General features: G+C 43.7%; 1 protein-coding gene and 1 long non-coding RNA gene across 2 annotated transcripts in view; one reads left to right on the plus strand and one right to left on the minus strand.

The window, feature by feature from the left end:
* The window catches only part of pacrg (PARK2 co-regulated), a 172,746-nt gene that overhangs the window by 11,528 nt on the left and 142,013 nt on the right, over positions 1–19,205 (plus strand). The window contains exon 2 of the mRNA XM_038729390.1: positions 12,587–12,721. Within this exon, the coding sequence (XP_038585318.1) occupies positions 12,587–12,721 (135 nt within the window). The remainder of the gene's footprint in view (positions 1–12,586; positions 12,722–19,205) is intronic.
* Positions 6,330–10,561, minus strand: LOC119910667. The gene is made up of 2 exons (XR_005445672.1): positions 10,473–10,561; positions 6,330–6,463 (listed from the first exon to the last, which is right to left on the minus strand). It is a non-coding gene; the product is annotated as an uncharacterized LOC119910667 (long non-coding RNA).

Genomic DNA, 19,205 nt, shown 5'->3' on the forward strand with positions numbered 1-19,205 from the left:
CGAGTGATTTAATGAGGAGTCTAAGGGTCATCATCACATTACCTTGACAGCAGTCCTCTGAGATGGGCCACAAAAAGACATAAAAATTCAAGCCAAGGAGAGTCGTAGAAGGCAGCCTTTTATGAGAGGGAATTAGACTGAGTGGAAGGGGAAGATATTGGAGAGAAAATGGGCTTCAGGAGGGAGAGGATGACGTAGCATTCCTCTTAAATAGATCAGTGTTCATTTTATGATTGAAGATGAAAGGGCTGCTCAGACTGAACTTGGGAGGTCATATCTAACTCTTGCCTAAACAATAAACACTAATACACTCCTTTTGATTATTGCTTTGCAGAGGTCTGTTTTTCGTGATCTTTTGCATCAGCTGTAAGTTATTTGATATCTGTTAATGCTGAGACAAAACGCAACCTGCCTGGCTGTTGTTGTAGCAAGCCCCCGATTCACTATTGCTCATTTGCACAGCCTTGATTCATGCTTGTCATGAGAGGTGTGGAATAGAGGCGGTGGCACAGAGAGACTCGTACTAATAGCCTAGACACCTGTTTCACTGTCAGAGCATCAGCAACCTGCAATGCAGAGCAAGAGGTGGAAAAGTGGGAGGGGTGATTGGACAGATGGATGGATAGAGAGGGAATTGATAAAACAGAAGGAGATCTGTATGACTTTCATATGAAACCTGCGTTCTGAATAAAAGCCACGGGGTGACTTCCACAAAGTGCGTTGTGAAAGTCTTTGCTTTAGCTCCTTTTTATTTGTTTGCTTGTGTGACTGTGTGCACGTGCGTGTCTTTGTGTGATTGCCTCCCCGTAGGTCAGCTAAAATTGTCGCCTCTCTGTCTGAGAGAGCGGCTGCAGCAAGCACAGCATGAGATTGAAGGTGTCGAAGAAGTTGCCTGTTTTCAAGGCATCTGGGGAGCACTTTGTGTTTTTCTTTGTCTCTCAGGCTAATCCAAGGGGTGGACTGTCATTCAGAGCATTATCCTTGCAGGAGGTCTCAATAACAGAACTCTTTTCCATATATTGCTCACTTCCAACCTCTGCTGGGAGCCCCTTTCCCCTCTTAGTCTGAGGAGTAAAGACATTTTGGATTAGGAAAGCATTTTATGTTACATTCAAGGAAGTATAGCAAATAGAGAGGGAGTAGATAAAGTGTATGTGTGTGTTTTTGTGTGACTGGGTGCGTTCAGCAGAGTTAGGCAGACTTTGTGTCTTGGGTATCTACTAGCAGGGATGTAGCCGTCACTGTGCTTCCCCCCGTTTAATTTATGTAAAGGTCAAATTTCAGACCACGCCGGGCTTTGGTGTCTGCATGGTGTCTCTGTAAGCAAACCTCCAGCATCATTTTTAACAGACGGCCTTACAGGCAGCAAGACTGATTTCCTGGAATAGAAAGTCACACTGGGCATGTGATAAGACCAAGGGCCTGGGGTTCATTTTGAAATACATACTAATCACCTAGATAATGTTCTTCACTGTTAAACAATGTTCCCATATCAGAGGTAGAACCTGTATCTCTCGCCAGTCTGCTTATCTCCCCAAGCTTCCCTCCACTCCTCAGGGATCTGTCAGTGCAGGCCTACCTGTGACACTTGTGAATGAGTGTGGCTATGGGGTTGGTGGTGTTGCAAGGCTGCAGACTGACCTGCACTCTTGTCTCTTGCGGCTCTCTGTCTATGGCTCTGTGGTCAAATCGATGGCCTCTTGCTGCTCTGGGTGTGTCCCTCTCCCCTTGGGCCTGTTGCTGCCAAATCAAACCTTCCACAGCTCCAAGAGATGCTTCCTCACTAAAGTGCGTGGTCACAGCTACAGTCACCTGCTTGCCTGTCGCACTGTCTGTCTCACTGTCTATCTACCTATCTCTTCGCCTGGCTCCAGCCTGCTTGCCCATCTCAGCCTCCCTGTCTGACTGTTTATTTCTATGACTGCCTCCTTATCTGCTGAGCTGACTGTCTCCTTACTACCTGCAAAACAAACTTAGGTTTCAACTTTTGGATGAGTCATGCAGCTATTCCGAGCTGTGGCCAGCACTCCATAACTACACTAAAACAAAGAGTGTTGTTACCGACTTCAGGAAAATTATTCTATGAGGTGGTCCGCTGTAAATTAAATGCAGTTATGAGGATGTTTATTGACAAGAAGCTACTTATTTGATGAATAAAATTGGGGCTCAGTTAAATTCTTCTTCCTCAGAAGCAGAAGTAGCAACTGCAGCAGGTGAGGGATATAGTTTTCCTTCTGTGTCTCATTAATTTCATGGCCCGGCGCAGTGTTTTAATACCTTTAGGTGTCGTCACTGATTGGGACTGTAAAGACAAACCATTGGATCAGTGCATGCCCCTCTCTCTTAACCCCATGATTAGAAAGTGTGCTTTGTTCCCTTTGCTTACACACACTTATGTACTGTACATGCATATTAAAACACTCAAACAAATTGCACAAATTGAGCAGTGGTCAGAGAGATGTTGATATGTGGAAAACACATATTGATCACGGTTACAGTGATCAGCCACTAATATTTTTCAGAAAGCTTGTGACGGAATCAGTCCTACAAATGTTTGTTTTCAAACTCTCCTACCAGTTCGGCATTGATACAGTTTATTTTCAGACGTTGTAAATATGTAGAAATGCACTAAAATCACCCTCAAGCTGTGGTTTAGTAACCTATGTGCACCAGCACGACTAATGTTACTGTGTTTGTAAACAGCACAGTACTGTTTAGGTTATAGCTTAATTATAATTCAAACTACAGTAAGCTATATTTTATGTACAGTACTGTACTATGGTACTGTATAGTGTATTTGGATAATATACAGTACAGTAATTTAATTTGAAAATATATATATATATAAAATATATAGTGGTAATTATAACAAGGTGTTACATCAAATTGTACAATATCACATTAGTGTGGGAGTAATGAATCAGTTGATGAGTTGATCGGTTGGTATAACCACAGACATTTTGACGCCTCAATAGCCACTTTTCCATTGCACAGTACCAGCTCGACTTGGCTCGACTGGCCTTTGTTTGGTTTTCCATTGTAGAAAAGTTGTACCTGTACCTGCTTCCAGGTACATTTTTCTTATCACCTCCGTCGAGGTTCCAAGTGAGCTGAGGCGATACTAAAATGTGACAGAGAACACGGCAGACTACTGATTGGTCAGAGAGAATCGTCACTATTCACTGCATCATCATTGCGCGCACCAGACAGAGGCAGCAACAGAAAGTTTTATATTTTACAGTTTTCGTATGTAATTTCATCACTAAATCCACTTACGAGAAGTTTTGAGGTGAGAACTCAACTGTGTAGATTTCGAATATTGACAGTTTTACGAGAAGTGATGGCGGAACAAAAATGTGCTTGAAAGTTTTCGGAGTTGAGGAGCTCTGCAAGTGGCGGCGGGGGAAGCCTGCACCAACCCGCGGGAGGAGCTCCCGAGGCCAGCCAGCCGCCCGCTCACAGAGCCCTCTGCTCCCGCCGTCACACAGACCGCTGCAGCAACAACGGCAGAGGAAGGTTACAGCTGGTTTTCATACCGCTTATCTGTCTTTACATTCTGAGTAAGGTTGAAACGTTTTAACTTAAATAAAGAGAAAGCTGTGTGGGTCGCTGGTGTATGTGTCACATTGAACATTACGTTGCGGCAGTTGTGTGTGGCGTTGCTATGACGACCAGCTACATTGAGGGGTACAGTACGAGTCGAGCTGGTACAGTAGATAGAAAAAGTCTACACACCCCTGTTAAAATGCCAGGTTCTTATGATGTAAAATAATGAGACAAAAATAAATCATGTCAGAACTTTTTCCACTTTAATGTGACCTATAATATGAACAATTCAATAGAAAAACAAACTGAAATCTTCGAGGGGGAAAAATGAAAAATCAAAACCTTACAATAACCTGGTTGCACAAGTGTGCACACCCTCTTATAACTGGGAATGTGGCTGTGTTCAGAATTAACCAATCACATTCAAACTCAGGTTAACTAGAAATCATTACACACCTTTAAAGTGACTCTGATTAATCACAAATAAAGTTCAGCTGTTCTAGTAGGATTTTCCTGATATTTTCTTAGTTGCATCTCTGAGCAAAAGCCATGGTCCGCAGAGAGCTTTCAAAGCATCAGAGAGATCTCATTGTTGAAAGACATAAGTCAGGAGACGGGTACAAAAGAATTTCCAAAGCATTAGATATACCATGGAACACAGTGAAGACAGTCATCATGAAGTGGAGAAAATATGGCACAACTGTGACTTTACCAAGAACTGGGCGTCCAAAATTGATGAAAAGACGAAAAGAAAACTGGTCAGGGAGGCTTCCAACAGGCCTACAGCAACATTAAAGGAACTGCAGGAATTTCTGGCAACTATCTCCCGTATTCTTCATATGAATGGGCTACGGGGTAGGGTGGCAAGACGGAAGCCTTTTCTTACAAAGAAAAACATCCAAGCATGGCTGAAGTTTGCAAAAACAAACATCAACTCCCCCAAAAGCATGTGGGAAAATGTGTTATGGTCTGATGAAACCAAGGTAAAACGTTTTGGCCATAATTCCAAAAGGTATGTTGCAAAAACAACACTGCACATCACCCAAGGAACACCATACCCACAGTGAAGCATGGTGGTGGCAGCATCATGGTTTGGGGCTGTTTTTCTTCAGCTGGAACTGGGGCCTTAGTCAGGGTGGAGGGAATTATGAACAGTTCCAAATACCAGGCAATTTTGGCACAAAACCTTCAGGCTTCAGTTAGAAAGCTGAAGATGAAGAGGAAGTTCACCTTTCAGCACGACAACGACCCAAAGCACACATCCAAATCCACAAAAGCATGGCTTCACCAGAAGAAGATGTTTTGGAATGGCCCAGCCAGAGCCCAGACCTGAATCCAACTGAACATCTGTGGGGTGATCTGAAGAGGGCTGTGCACAGGCACAGATTTGGAACACTTTTGCAAAGAAGAGTGGGCAAATATTGCTACGTCAAGATGTGCCATGCTGATAGACTCCTACCCAAAAAGACTGACTGCTGTAATAAAATCAAAAGGTGCTTCAACACAGTATTAGTCTAAGGGTGTGCACACTTATGCAACCAGGTTATTTGAGGGTTTTTATTTTTCATTTTTCCCCCTCAAAGATTTCAATTGGTTTTTCAATTGAATTGTTCACGTTATAGGTCACATTAAAGGTGGAAAAAGTTCTGACATGATTTATCTTTGTCTCATTATTTTATATCATAAGAACCTGGCATTTTAACAGGGGTGTGTAGACTTTTTCTATCCACTGTACTGGTAATGGAAAAGCGCCAAATTTTGGGCGTTAGGGCGCTGCCATGTTGATTTTTTGCAACCAGCGGCGCCGAACGTGACCATATTTGGATGAGACTGTGGAGCCAATGGCTCCGTGTGAAGCTAGCTAGATTGGTTAGCGAGGTGCATCTGTAATTCATGTTAACTATAATTTTAACCGGGATGATTATTTTGTCAAGCGAACAACAGGCTTTAAACAAAATGTACTCACCAGAGAAAGTGAGCAGCCAATCCCTAATAAGCTTTTTCAGCAGTGCTGGTTAAATTTGCACAATCCTGTGGGTACTAGTCCCTCTAGCCTGATTGACAGGTCGCCATGGTAACGACTTGACAGACAAGACAGTCCTGCCCTATAGCATACTCTGCTTTATGGTCCATTTTCCTCTAAATAAGACTATAATTTACGAAATGAGCATCATGCTGTATTGAAGAAGACATGAAACCAGCGATTGAGACCATAAACTTCTAAAGAAAGTGTTTAACCTGGTAAACAATCAGCTTAGAAGTTTGGTCATTTTGCCATTATTTCTAATGAAACCGGACTTCTTTTTGTAACCAGAGGAGTCACCCCTGTTGGCCGTTCGATAGATTGCAGTTTTAAGGGACTTCCGTGTTCGCCTCACTTCTCAGACTTGAAGCTTCCCGCTTGGTTATAACAAAATTACACGACAAATTATAAGCGTTTAATGCAACCCGCACATGTGTGGTGTACTATATACAGTATGTGTGTGTTTGCATCATGTGTAGGTGCACATTGAAAGTGCACACTCGGTTTTAGTAGCTAATCATCCAATCACATGGCAGCAACAATGTAAAAAGAAAAATGCATTTAGGCATGTAAACGTGTTGAAGTTCAAACTGAGCATCAGAATGGGGAAGAAATGGGATTTAAGTGACTTTGAACTTGGCATGGTTGTTGCCGCCAGACGGGCTGAGTATTTAAAAAAAAAACTGCTGATCTACTGGGATTTTCACGCACAACATGTTATGCCAAGCAAAAAAGGATCCAGGAGCAGACACAGGGTTAGGGCAAAAAAACAGAGGATTTATTGACAGAATGAAGGTTGAGGTCTCTGGTGCGTGGTGGTCGAGAGCGGCAGGCAGCGAGACCCAAAAACTCCAAGACAGGCGGACGAGCAGAGCTTCCCCAAGCAGCGATCCCCTGAGACAAAAAACACACATTAGATGATGGCAACACGAGTAGAGAAACACTAGCCGAGTGTTCGGCCTGACGAGTGGTTTACCACACGGGTGAACAGACTATCTGGCAAATACTGAAGGAATGAGCCGGGTATAAATCAGCAGTGGTGATTAGTAGATAGACAGAGAATGGTCCAAAAAAGAGAAAATATCCTGTGAGTGGCAGACGAAAATGCCTTGTTGATGGCAGAGGTCAGAGGAGAATGGGCAGACTGGTTTGAGATGACCGAAAGGCAACAGTAACTCAAATAACCCCTCGTTACAACCAAGGTATGCAAAATACCATCTCTGAATGCACAACATGTCAAACCTTGAAGCAGATGGGGTACAGCAGCAGAAGACCACACCGGGTGCTACTCCTGTCAGCTAAGAACAGGAAACTGAGGCTACCATTCGCACAGGCTCACCAAAATTGGACAATGGAAAATTTGGAAAAACGTTGCCTGGTCTGATCAGTCTCGATTTCAGCTGCGACATTTAGATGGTAGGGTCAGAATTTGTTGTTTAAATTAGTGTATATGAGTCAAGCAGCTTGCATGTTTCTTGCAAGTTTAGCCTCACAGGCTCAGTGCATGTGGTTTCCTGTTCACTTAACAAGTAGTAAGAGCTACTATATTCTGACTTCGCCATGCAAACTGATTCACTCTGAGCCATCATCTCAACTGTGGTTTGGTGATATGAATCAGCCAATAGGGCTCTGCAAGCACAAGGCTGCCCTGCTGCCTAGCTGATAAGTGGGCCACACAGAGAAGATGGAAAATACTCAGGGCATTCTCACTCCCTCTCCGTCCGTCGTTCTGTCTTGCTCACTCTCGCTCACACACAGCCTCTTTGACTTACACTCCTCCCCTCACACTCCTACCTCCAACTCTTTCTTTCACATCCCGTTAACGTCTCCCTGTGTCTATGCTGTTCTTTTAAGTGATGGGGTTAAACTAGAGGAGACAGAACACAGCGGGGCACACTTCAATGCTTGATGCTTCTTTTTGAAGTTCTTCTTTAAAGTTACCTCTCTTGCGCACAGTTCAATAGTAGGTGGCTGTCACCGGTTTCATCTTTGTGTCTTTGTAGTGACACGAGGTGTGTAGTGTTGTCTTTGCCCAGCAGTGTCGTCATTTTTCATTACAAACATCCCTGCCCTTGTGCCATTGTGCACAATATAGTTGATGCAAAAGCCTTTGACACAGTGACAATTGTAAAGCACACCTCTATGGTCCTGTGAGCTCTGAACAAAAGACTCTTACTGTTACCTTTCATCAGTCTGTGGTTTTGCCAGTCCAGCGAGAGCTCTTCACTCACTTGCTCTCATCCGACCTTGTCTCTCACAACAGGGCTAATTTTTGCACATAATGAAAACTCACTCGCAGACTGATTGCACTTCTTGCTGTTTGGTCATGAGAAATTAATGGAGTGCTGCACAAATATTGCAGATTTATTCTTCTGAAAGGAATCAGCCTCCCACCAGTCTGTGTTTTGCCCTGCAGAGGGAATGAGTAAGCAGAAATATCAGTTGAATGATTGTTTGACCATATAGCAGAGATTCCCTAACAGCCTAAATATTATTTTGTCTGTCTTGTTCATTTAAATTCAGTTTGAGAATAAAGCATGTCTTGAACCCAGCCTGTATCCCTGGTGGCCAGCGGGTAGGCAGCGGGCTGAGCTATGGCAGAAAATGCCCTGTAAATAAAGAGAGCTAATTTTGTTGCCTGTGGCAGCGATGTGCAAGCTGACCTTATCAGGAAAGCCTTGGCCTGTCTGTTCCATCCTCTGTGACTCACCTACCACGCTCCCTCCCTCAGAAAGGGCGGCCTTCTGTACCGAGCTAGATTTCAATAACCTCTCAACCGAAAACAGCAGTGAAATGCAGAGAGTGAGCGAATGAGCAAGCAGGCTGGTGCCTATCCCCTTTGCTGCCTCAGAAAACAGGTGATGCAATGCACCCATGTGACGGGGCACCCTTGTTCCCCGACACATTATAATGCAACAAATGCATTTTTACCCTGGCAGACAAGAGGCAGAAGAAGGGTGATGGGAAAAAATGAAAAGGGAGATTAAAGAGGGCCTCATTTGAGGGAGTGCAGTGGTGGTGGCAATGCAGAGTTGACAATGAATTGACAGCCCTTCACCAGACATCGATCAAAGGCATTCAGAGGTGTTTTGGGGTGGTGGTAAGAGGTAAAGAGATGAAGAGATGAGGGAGAGTGAGCGCTAGAGCTAGAGGCCCAGGCACAGTGATGGATCACCTACATGCTGCAGCGGCCCCGCCATGCTGAACTCACCCTCAGAATTGATGAGCCACACCTCTTGTCTCCCTCTTCCTGTCATATCCTCTATTCCTCCATCACCCTCCTCCATTCTCCATCTCTGTCTATTGATTTCGTCACTCTCTTCGTCTTTCTGTTCTTTCTTGTGCCATTTCTTTCCGGCTTCTTCGTGTCTCTGTCTCTCTCTGGCCTATCTCACCCTCCACCTTTATCCCGCCTCAAGCCTCTCTCTTAATTGAGTTTGTTCCCCTGTTTTTTCCTTATGTCTTTTGATGACCGCACTCACTCTGTGTGTCAAAATCAGGCAAGAAACCCATCAAAGTGCCATACTAATAAGGTTAGAGGGAGCATCTTTGTGTCTCAGGGTGACACCTTTATAAATGACAGGATCACAAGCCCCCGCCAGTGCTCAATCACCTCTGCAGGGACTTGCCCGTGGGGAGCCTGGCATGTGTGTTGTGTGAGCGAGTGTGCGCGTGCATGTTTGTGTGTTATTGCCTCTGTGGGTCTGGCAGCAGCCAGGTTTACAGTGGAGCTAGTTGGTGTGGACAACAGCATTAGGGAGGAAACAGATCTGAGGGCAGAGTGAAGGCGAAGGAGAGAAATGACAGCCTGGAGCTCATCTGACCAGTACTGCCTTGTTATGACTCCCTGATGTGTGCACCAGGGGCACACAAAACAGACACTTCCTCCCTTTTATTGCCTTGCACCACCTCTATCTCTGTTCTGTAGTCTGTCGCCTCACAGGCTTGCTTTATGGCCTCCACTGAGGGGTGGGATGTTATCTGCTTGTGTAGGTCTATGTTATAGGCTGCTGTCTTTTTCACTGTCTGGTTATGTTTATGCCAATATTTTAAAACGGATGAATTTTGGATCACTCTGGGGTATGCTGTGCTGCATGGGGCCGTTCTTACCACTTCATCTAACAACACAAGCCCCTTTGTAGGGGGAAGAAAAAAACATACGATTTAAATGTGTTTGGGAGAGGTAAATATGCTGATGTGCTGGCTAACAGTAGAACACAATCAGCAGCAGTTGTTGTCATCAGCACAGCTAGTCTATATTGAGTAAACAAAAATGCGTGCTCACCCATACAAGACAAAACTTAGAGAGCTATTGCTCACAGCATGGACACTGTTTGCTTCTTATCTGAAATGCTTGCCATGCCCTGTCCAGAAGGTCAACAGAAGAAACAAACTCTCTCTTTTTGTGATGCTACTCTAAGACAAACTAGGTAGAGGCTATAGCTATTAGAACCGGAGCAGGCAGATCATTGGAATGGCATCAGGAAGCCGGCACGTGATAATCTCCCAACAACGCTGTTCCTATTACAGTTTTCCTTAAGCTGCTACGGACAGCAGCCTACATCAGTAGCGAAGGAAAGGGTTTCTGTGTTTGGCTTTTTGTAGTGCATGCAGATGTCATTGTACATGCATGTACTATTTATGTACCTTTTTGGATAGTGGTGTGTGTTGCTGCCGGTTGCTGCCAGTGATGATAATTAGAGAGAAAATAGGGAAATAACTGTGAAGCTTGCAACCCCTCAGCCATGAACGCAGGCCATGGAAGTGACTGCAGCGTCATCATTCTTGACCATAAAAGCTGCTCAGCCAGTCAATGCAGTCTGGGTTCATTCTCTCTGTGGTGCCCAGTCTGAGCTATTTTTAGCCTCTCTGTGCAGCGTGGCTCAACCACCATCGTACCCACCTGGATATGAGGGCTTTGTCACTCCTGCAGACTGGAGCAGCACTGATCTTGCAAGCATTGCAGCTTCCTATTTCCATAGCTAGTGCTGCAGAGCGACTCCTGCCGTGAAAGGAATGAACAGAGACAGAAAAGAGGGAAGACAAACAGATCATTGTCATGTATATTTCACAGAGCCTAAATAAAACAACAAAAGGCATTTCATTCTTGTATTAACTTATTATATTGCTTGATGTGACAAGACAGAAACATTATTCTAATGAGGCAGTCTGACGCTTAACTATTCATGACAAAGCTAAGTTAAAACAATTCAAGCAATTATTGACTAACTGATTACAATCTAATGCAAGGAAAACTGGGCGCAATCTCTCTTTTTCAGAAATGTACAATTTACAGGGTTTTTCAAAACAATAAATGATTTGTTAGTATATGATTAAACACACCATTACAGCTAAAATTATACTCAAAATAAAGGAGGAGACTTCAAAGACAATGGCAGGCATACATGTTTAATTTGTTTGATGGATTTCTTTTAGGCGAGTACAGGAGGCGATACAGAAAAGGGCTTTTTTCTTGTCTTTTACATGCATTGTTAGTCACAGACATTTTGTTAAGGTAGTCTTTCTCCTGCAGGTATCCAAACCTGTGCCTATTAATTCAGCATAATATTATTCCCTGGCATGGTAAACAAATGCTCCAAACAGATTCATTTGAAATGACTGTGCTGCAATCCCACGGTGCATTAGGGCTGTTTGAATGTATTGAGTGCTCTGAGATGCTCACTCAGAGTCCCTCATAATAGTTTCTCCTCTCTTCTTGTTTCTCTTGAGTCTAGCTAATCTGGTACCAGCTACACCACGTCACACGTATAACTTAAACTTTGTTCCATGTTACATCATTTCTTAGCGGCGGTTTTACTGAGCTACATTTGTGGTTCTAGGCTTTTTTTAAATATCTGTTTTGTTTTTGAGTTATGCAACAAACAGGCAACACTAGTGAATGATGTAACATAAAAAACTAAAATGTCGTTGAGTAGGATCATAGTAATAGACTAAAACCCTTTAAAATCTCTCAAGTTGCACACCAATCTTAAGGAGTCCTGCCAAAGATAACACATGCCAATCTCACTCTGCTCTGCCTGTGGGCTGCTGTGGCAAAATTCTGTTTCTCAATGGGTGGTAATCTGAGGATTAATGACAGCAACACATCTGCCAGTCATGTGGCAGCGCGACACAGATGGCAGGAGATGCACACGAGGGACACAGACAGGGAAAAGATTTGCTCCAACATTCTGTCATTCGTCCACTACAACATGCTGTTGCAAAGCTCTAATATTTTCAATCAAATAAATCCAAATTCCTCAAGTGGCTTCCCCCTCCATCGCTTCATTCATGTAGTATGAGTGTTTCTTAGCAGGTATTTATGGGTAATTGCCCCTTTCGAGGCTCCTAAAATATGTGAGGTTTTTGAACACATCATCTTTGTAGTATCTTTCAAAATATTAATAATGAAATTTTTGTAAAAGTGAATAGTAACACCAATTTGTCATACAGAAGACAGAAAATGACACATTTTTTTTCTGATCTTAAAATCTTCACTCTCTCTCTATTTTCTACTTCAGTGTGTTGCATTTACTTATATCTGCTCCATGGCTACCACGACCAATGGCTCCCATAACAATAGCAGCAGACACTGTGGCTGATGTGATAGGAGTCCCATTGGCTTACAGAGGCACAGTAATAGCACATATCCAATATGGAGGCAGAGAAAAGATGATCCTAACAATGCCTCTAGCAGTGCCTCTGGCTACAGGGCCAACACACACACACACACACACACACACACACACACACACACACACACACACACACACACAAATGCATACACACAAGTGCACATCTATCTGTGTTTTTCCTTTCTTAGAGGAGCAGGCACATGTGTCTCCATGAATTACTTTTAAGGAAATGCAATGGGAGTGATTCTGTTCTTGTTGGAGAAAACAGTCAATTCTGATTTCATAAAACAACACTCTCACTTGCTGCGTATGTCTCATTCTGTTTGCTTCTCTATTTTCCTCCTTTCTCCTCATTCCCATTTTCTCCTTTGTGTCTGACCAGGTGGTGGGTCCCCCAGCTGCAGGGGCTTTTCGGGAACGCCCTTCCAAACCAACCACTTTTCGCAAGTTCTACGAGCGCGGCGAGTTCCCAATGGCACTAGAGCATGACACCAAAGGAAACCGCATTGCGTGGAAGGTAGGTGTGCTGTCCTCTGGTAAGGATTGGCTAATGCTTGTAGTTTTCATATGCTATTAATGAAAACGGTTAGCGGCACTCTAATTAAAGCCTAGTTCACACTACACGATTTTTAGCCCGATTTACAGCTTGGCGAGCTCGGCGACCATCAGGCTGTGATTGGGGGTAAATCAGTGGTCACATCCCCGACACATTTATGACACATAGCCGACATCTGCCAGATATCTAGCATGCCAATATCTGGAGGAGTCGGCCGACTAGACATCCACATCCAGCCAATGAGAGCAGGCAGCTGGCAGAGCAGGCAGCTACTTTTCACCGCAAAACCCTTTTTACTCACCTCCAGCTCTCTCTGGAGCTCAGACAATCCCTGCGTGTGCTAATCCATTCTTTCACCCATATTTTTTGACTTTATAATTGGTATCTTTATAATTATTAACAACAGCTATTTCATGTGTAGGTTCGCGTCATTTTCCATTTCACATTTCATGTGTGTTTTCTTGACAAAACGTGGTTTGGAGACCAGCATTGGAGTCGTCAGCTCGCGTAGTGTGGACGCCACAGTGACTTCAAGACTCCCGTCACAAGACAGCAAGTTGTGTAGTGTGAATGGCACGGCCATTGGCCGACGCTGAAAGTCGTATAGTCTGCACGAGGCATGAAACTAAATAATCTTCAGGAGCAAATGCTAAACTATTGTGGCCTAATTAAAAGTTTGCAAAGACAAAACATCATGCCATGATGAAAATATCTCTGAGAACACCAAATAATCATTTTATAATTACACACTACTCTGAGATACAGTAGACCTTGTACACAATCTACTGCTTGAATCCACCCTTGCTGTCAAGCAGTTGTGGTGGTTGAATTGGATGACAGGTGTTAAGCAAACACCATTTATCGTCATCACTATCAACTCTGTTGAAAGTGATGATGACAGTTTCTCTCATATTCACAGGTCTAATGTGGGCTGTTATCCTGTAGGAGGCAGTGTAGATTAGCTCACTTGAGGGCTCCACCTGTATCACAGCACCAATCACAGAATCCATCAATCACAAACTCTGTAGGAACTCAGGACGGTTGCAGCAAAACACTGGGACTAATTGTATATGTATTTTGTATTTGTACTGTATGTGTGTGTGCTTCAACATGCGAGCCTCCACAGAACCATTAGGCTCCTGACTGGCACAGTGTGTGTGGGATGGATGCTTTCTTCTAATCACCATGTTGCTTTATTTCAGCTCCCACTATGCTGCCAGCTATTCCATAACTTCACAACCACCGTGCAGCAACCACTCTTAATGACATTTATTCATAGTAAGCAATGATAAATGAATCAAACAAATTATACCCCTTTCCTCCCCTTTTTCCTACTTCAAAGAGAGAAGGAAGGGTAGGTGGGTGAATGAGCTTTTTTACTAGTTAGCTGTCTGTCTTCAGGTGAAAACACTGTAAAAGCTCCCTTTGTATGAATTATTTATGTAAAATGAATCTTTGGGTTTACAAAAAATCATGGATTTCTTTTGTGCTCCGCACCTGAAAAAGCTCTCAGCAAATGGAATGTGGTGTATGAAATTTTTGTTGTCATATCCAGTGCAGCTGTAATGCTTATCGGTTTCCCACAATACTTACACACATTCTGGCCATTTTAAAAATCCTCTGCAAAAGAGTTTATAGCTTGGTTTTGGTGGAGGAGATAGGCCTACATTTTTGCTCTATGATTACTGTTTCCTTGAATTCAGTTTTTAGTAGTCTTTTTGTTTAAAGCACTCCAGGTAGACATTGGTGGCACTTGCTGTGTACATCTGTTGTGTGGGTTTATATGTGGATATAGTGGAACAGAAAGTGTAACCATGATCAGAGTAAGTGGAGAGGGGCTGCTGCGTATTTGCACTGAGCTGCCCTTAGGGCAGAGGTTCAAGACGGCAGCTCAGGATCAATCCCAGTCTGAGAGCTCAGCCCCCTAGCAAATAAAAAGTCTGGGGAAAGTAAGAAAGAGAGAGAGTCTTTCGGAAAGAAAAATAAATGGTGTGTTGATTTAGTTTGTGGGCCGAGTACTCAAGCATACAGTGTGTGTGCATTGGTTTTTGTGTGTGTACTGTATCTGTGTATCAGTTTGACTGTCTGCATTGATGAGTATGTGTATTCAGGTCAGGACTTCAGCTTCCTTCCTACAAAGATGTTGTCTGTACATGTTTGCCTCTGCGCAGCAGCAAACAAACAGTGCGGCCATGAAATAGACATACAGACTCTCCCCCACTGTCAGATCTGTGCTCTGTTGCACCTGCACCCATAGTGCATAGAGTACTAAGCACACCATACACTTAAACCACTGTAGGTTAAAAATCAGATTTTTATTTTGTTGTTAACTCTTAAAAGCTTGGAAAGTGACTGCTTTGATTGCCAGATGATAGAGTAGACTCTAGCATTCAACAATACGATTTGATGCGCTAAATCAGCTTATCAAATATTTGTTGAAATACGTTAGCAAACACTTGCCCAACTTTACACACTGATCAGAAACAAAGCAAAAAGCGTGTTTGAGTTTTGGAATTGTCTTTATTGCTACCTGTGAAATCTAAGGCCAACATTCACTCATGCTTTAGTTTTAGTTGGGCCCACTAATTCCTGAGAAATATTTCTCAATCTTTTTGGCTCTGTAAATGCTTTCTATTCATTTCACGCTGGGCAGACAGCGTAGAATTGGCTTATGTGAGCAGTCTTGCCTAGAACTTGCATATAACTGCAGAGTGTGGTGTTGACTCTCAGTGGGATCAGCAGATACCAACTAATTCATTTAACAAGGAGTAATTGAAATCAATTTTAATATAAAAAATATTGCATAATGGGGTTTTGGGAAACATGATTAATTGTGGAAACAGGAAACATCAATTTCTAATTATCTACAATTATTTGTGCAGCCCTAACCATATGTTATGGTTTCAAAACATCCTGTGTTTAGATACATTAATGTTGGTTAAGGAGTCTCATATATTTGTTTTAATTTGGATGGCAATAAGTACACAGCTGGGGCTAGTGTCCCTATCAATAGAACCTTTCTTAATCAGACAAATATAAAATGAGCCTTACCTGTTATGAAATGCATTGGGTGTCTGTGCTCGTGCTTGCATGCTGGTGTATGAGTGGTTTTGTAGTGTGTGTTTTAGACTATACGTACAGGCGAAATGCAAGTGAAATCAATGTCAAGGGCAAGTTGAAAAAGGGAAGGTTGTATCTGAAAGGTAATTTGGCTCTCCAGAGGTAAAAGCCTCAGCTGTAATGGCACGCTCAGGTAAAAGCTTTACACATATGGGGAACATGTGCGGCAGATAGATAAGAGAGAGACGAACGAGTTCCTATCCCTGTCTGTGTATTTGTGTTCAGGTGTGTGTGTGTGTGTATGTACATGAGCTAGTGTATGTTTGTGCGTGTATTTGGCCCCTGCCATAACGTAGAAGCCAAAGGGCTGGAACAGCACTGTAATCTATTGCGATCCCCACTGCCAAAAAGAGAGGGAAAGAGAGAGGGGGAGACAAAAAGAGGCATAGAGAGAGAGAGAGAGAGAGGGGGGGGGGGGGGGGAGATAGAGAGAGAGCGAGACAGCTCCACGGGGACTCAGCAATCAGGAGACATGGCAGCCGCTTGGCTCTCAGTTATAATGGATGAGTTGAGGTCTTCCTGCGTTCCCTGTGGGGCTTGGTTTGACTCTCCCATCTCTACCCTCTGCTGGGCTCTGCAGGCTTGCCGCCAAGCATCATGGTACACAGATGCATGCATGCGTCGCACACTCTTCCTCATATTTACTATTCACCTCCCAAACAGCCTTGTTTATTTCATTTCATTGATCGCCTATCTACTTCATCTTGTCCCTAGATCTCCTGTTCATCTTGGTGTCTCCTGTACGCTCCAGGTTGTGGTCCTCCTTATAAATCCTGCCTGTCTGTTTCTGCAGGCTTCTACCCTAACACCCCCCCCCCCCCATTCATGTATTTTATCTATTCCCTTTTGTCCATTTACAGGATCTGTCTGGCAGAAGGAAAAAGCCATTTTATAAAAATATCAATGCAAATCTGATTTCCGCACACCCTCCGCCACCACGCCAGCCTCAGTCGGCAGAAGGGGCGCAGAGATGAGGGGGGGACAATCAATTAATCTGATCAAGCGCTTTAGGAAATGGAGAGCGTAAGCGCTCCTAGGGGACGGATATCCATCTCCTTGGGATGATTGAATTACGTACAGAGTGAGAGTTGGAGAGGAGGGAGGGCTGGAGAAATGAGGTGGTTAGGGTGACCGAGGATGAGGGAGCATGTGCTCGAGAAACGCAGCGGGAGTGTGTGCTTGATACCAGAGTATGAAAGATAGTGACAGTGAATGAAATAGAGCAAGAGCAAAAGAGTGTGGTGAAAGAGAGATGAGGTCATTGCAGAAACAGCAATGGAGAGGAGCCTTATATCTCTACCTCCCTCCTTTTCTAACCATTTACAATTTTATGTGTCATACCTTATGGTTGATAACCCCTTCTTTTGACAGCTATATTACATGGCATGGGTACATCATTTTGCTTTGGAGTCAATTCACAGCTGAGTGCTGCTCTTGACAAATTTTAAATTGTCTTACAGTATGCATATGGACCAGCAGTATAGAGGACTTTATGGCAATGGCCTACACTAAAAGCTGCGTTGTCTCTTATCTAAGTTGAAGACCGAAGTGTATGATTGACAAGGGCTTACTGTAACAATGTGCTAATATTATCTCCTAAACTTCTGCACAGAAAGTAGAAAGCAAAAAGTAACCCATCTAAGAACACATTCTTTAGGTAGCCATAAGTAGAGAAGCATAGTACAACGGCTGTTCAATAGAAAAGTGAGTTCTTCAATTGTTTTGTAAGGTGCACAACATGGTGCAACGTATTGCTTAAAAATGCACTGCTCCTTTCGAATGCCACACTTTTGCAGAAAATGACCTTCTCTTCTACTTCTGTTGAATGCATACCAAACCTTCTCTTCTACTCTGTGTGAATGATTTCTTATCTGCTGTGAGCACTAGAGCTTTGTCGGGGAACCTTTGAATAGACAGAATAAAATGGGGTTAACCATGCGTTTTCTCCAGCTCCCTGGCTGAAAGCTGGATACTCTGGGGGGATAGTTCTGTGTCATAAGGAAAAAGATGAAACACAATAAGAGGAGAGAATATGAACAAGCCCCCCTGGGCTTTCTCTGAGAGGAGAGAGAATGAGGGAGTTTAGATTAGAGAAGCAGAAAAAACACCAGGCATTCTTACTGAAAAAAAGAAAGATGAGAAGAGAAAGAGGAGGAGTAGAGGAAGGAGGTGGAAGGAAAAAGCTTCTAACAAACAACACTGGCTAACCATCAATGCCTCTCTGGTGGGAGAGAATTGTCAAATGACTGCTGGGAGGAAGCCCGATGAGCTGCGCCACTGCCATGCTGCTGGAGTGACTGCAGGAATGGAGAGACTGTTGGAACGGAGGCATCCAGCAGAGCGAGCCTGTCTACAGATCTCGAACTGCTACACCGCCTGCCGCCCTCAGCCATTATTCATACCAGAACGCCACATGAAGCTGATGATGGTTGTTTAGCCTGTGGGCCTTCCCTTCTTGATGTGGTTTGAGACAATTGTAAAAAAATGGATTTTTGGAGAAAATAGAAGATCACTGGAGAAGCTTTTATTTAGGATGACTTACAATGTGACTCAATATAAAACTGTTTATGCCTTTAGTCCTGTCTTGGGTATGTAGCAAAGTGACCCCGCTCCTTTATGGGGCTCAGAGTTCCATCTTAAGAAACTAAATTTGTTTTCATGATCCCAATTTCCAGCAGTGGTGAGCTTTATTTGGGAAACTTCCACACACAATGCTTTGACAGGCAACCAACTGCTTTCCAACATCATCTCCTCTCAAACCAGCATGCCACGGCTTATACTGACACTTTTAGACATGGGTGCAGACATGGAAAATGAGCTTCTCATTCTGTATTGTGATCATTTTAACACTGTGAAGTCTCTCATCATGAGGCCCTCCCCTTCTGTCCCACTGTTACTTCCCCTCCTTGTCCCCAAGCTCACATCATCCCTCTAGACACCCTGTTGATCTCAGCTCCACTCTTGCCCTCTCACACCTCCAACCCCAGCTGCAACCCCACACAGCTGGCTCCCCTGTGCAGATGGTGACTAAAACAAATGTACACATGGGAAACACAGGACTGTGACTCCATGTAGGCAGATGGGAAAAGCCGTAGGTAGCTGGGGGTAAAGAAGGCAGAGCGAAGTGATAGATGACATCACAGTGAAGACCGAGAAGGAGATTGAGGAAGGGGCAGGGTAGCTACCAAATTAGACAGAGACAGAGGACAAGACAGAGAGGGACATGGCTCGTCTGCCAAGGCTACAAATCATGTCCCCGAATGCAGCGCCAGTGCTGTCACCCCTCCCTCCCACAAAATAAGCCAGAGATCTATTGATTGGCACT

The sequence above is a fragment of the Micropterus salmoides genome, unplaced genomic scaffold, assembly GCF_014851395.1.
Source record: "Micropterus salmoides isolate LMB-PRFRI ecotype aquatic unplaced genomic scaffold, ASM1485139v1 Ms_hic_scaffold_19, whole genome shotgun sequence".
Taxonomy (NCBI): domain Eukaryota; kingdom Metazoa; phylum Chordata; class Actinopteri; order Centrarchiformes; family Centrarchidae; genus Micropterus; species Micropterus salmoides.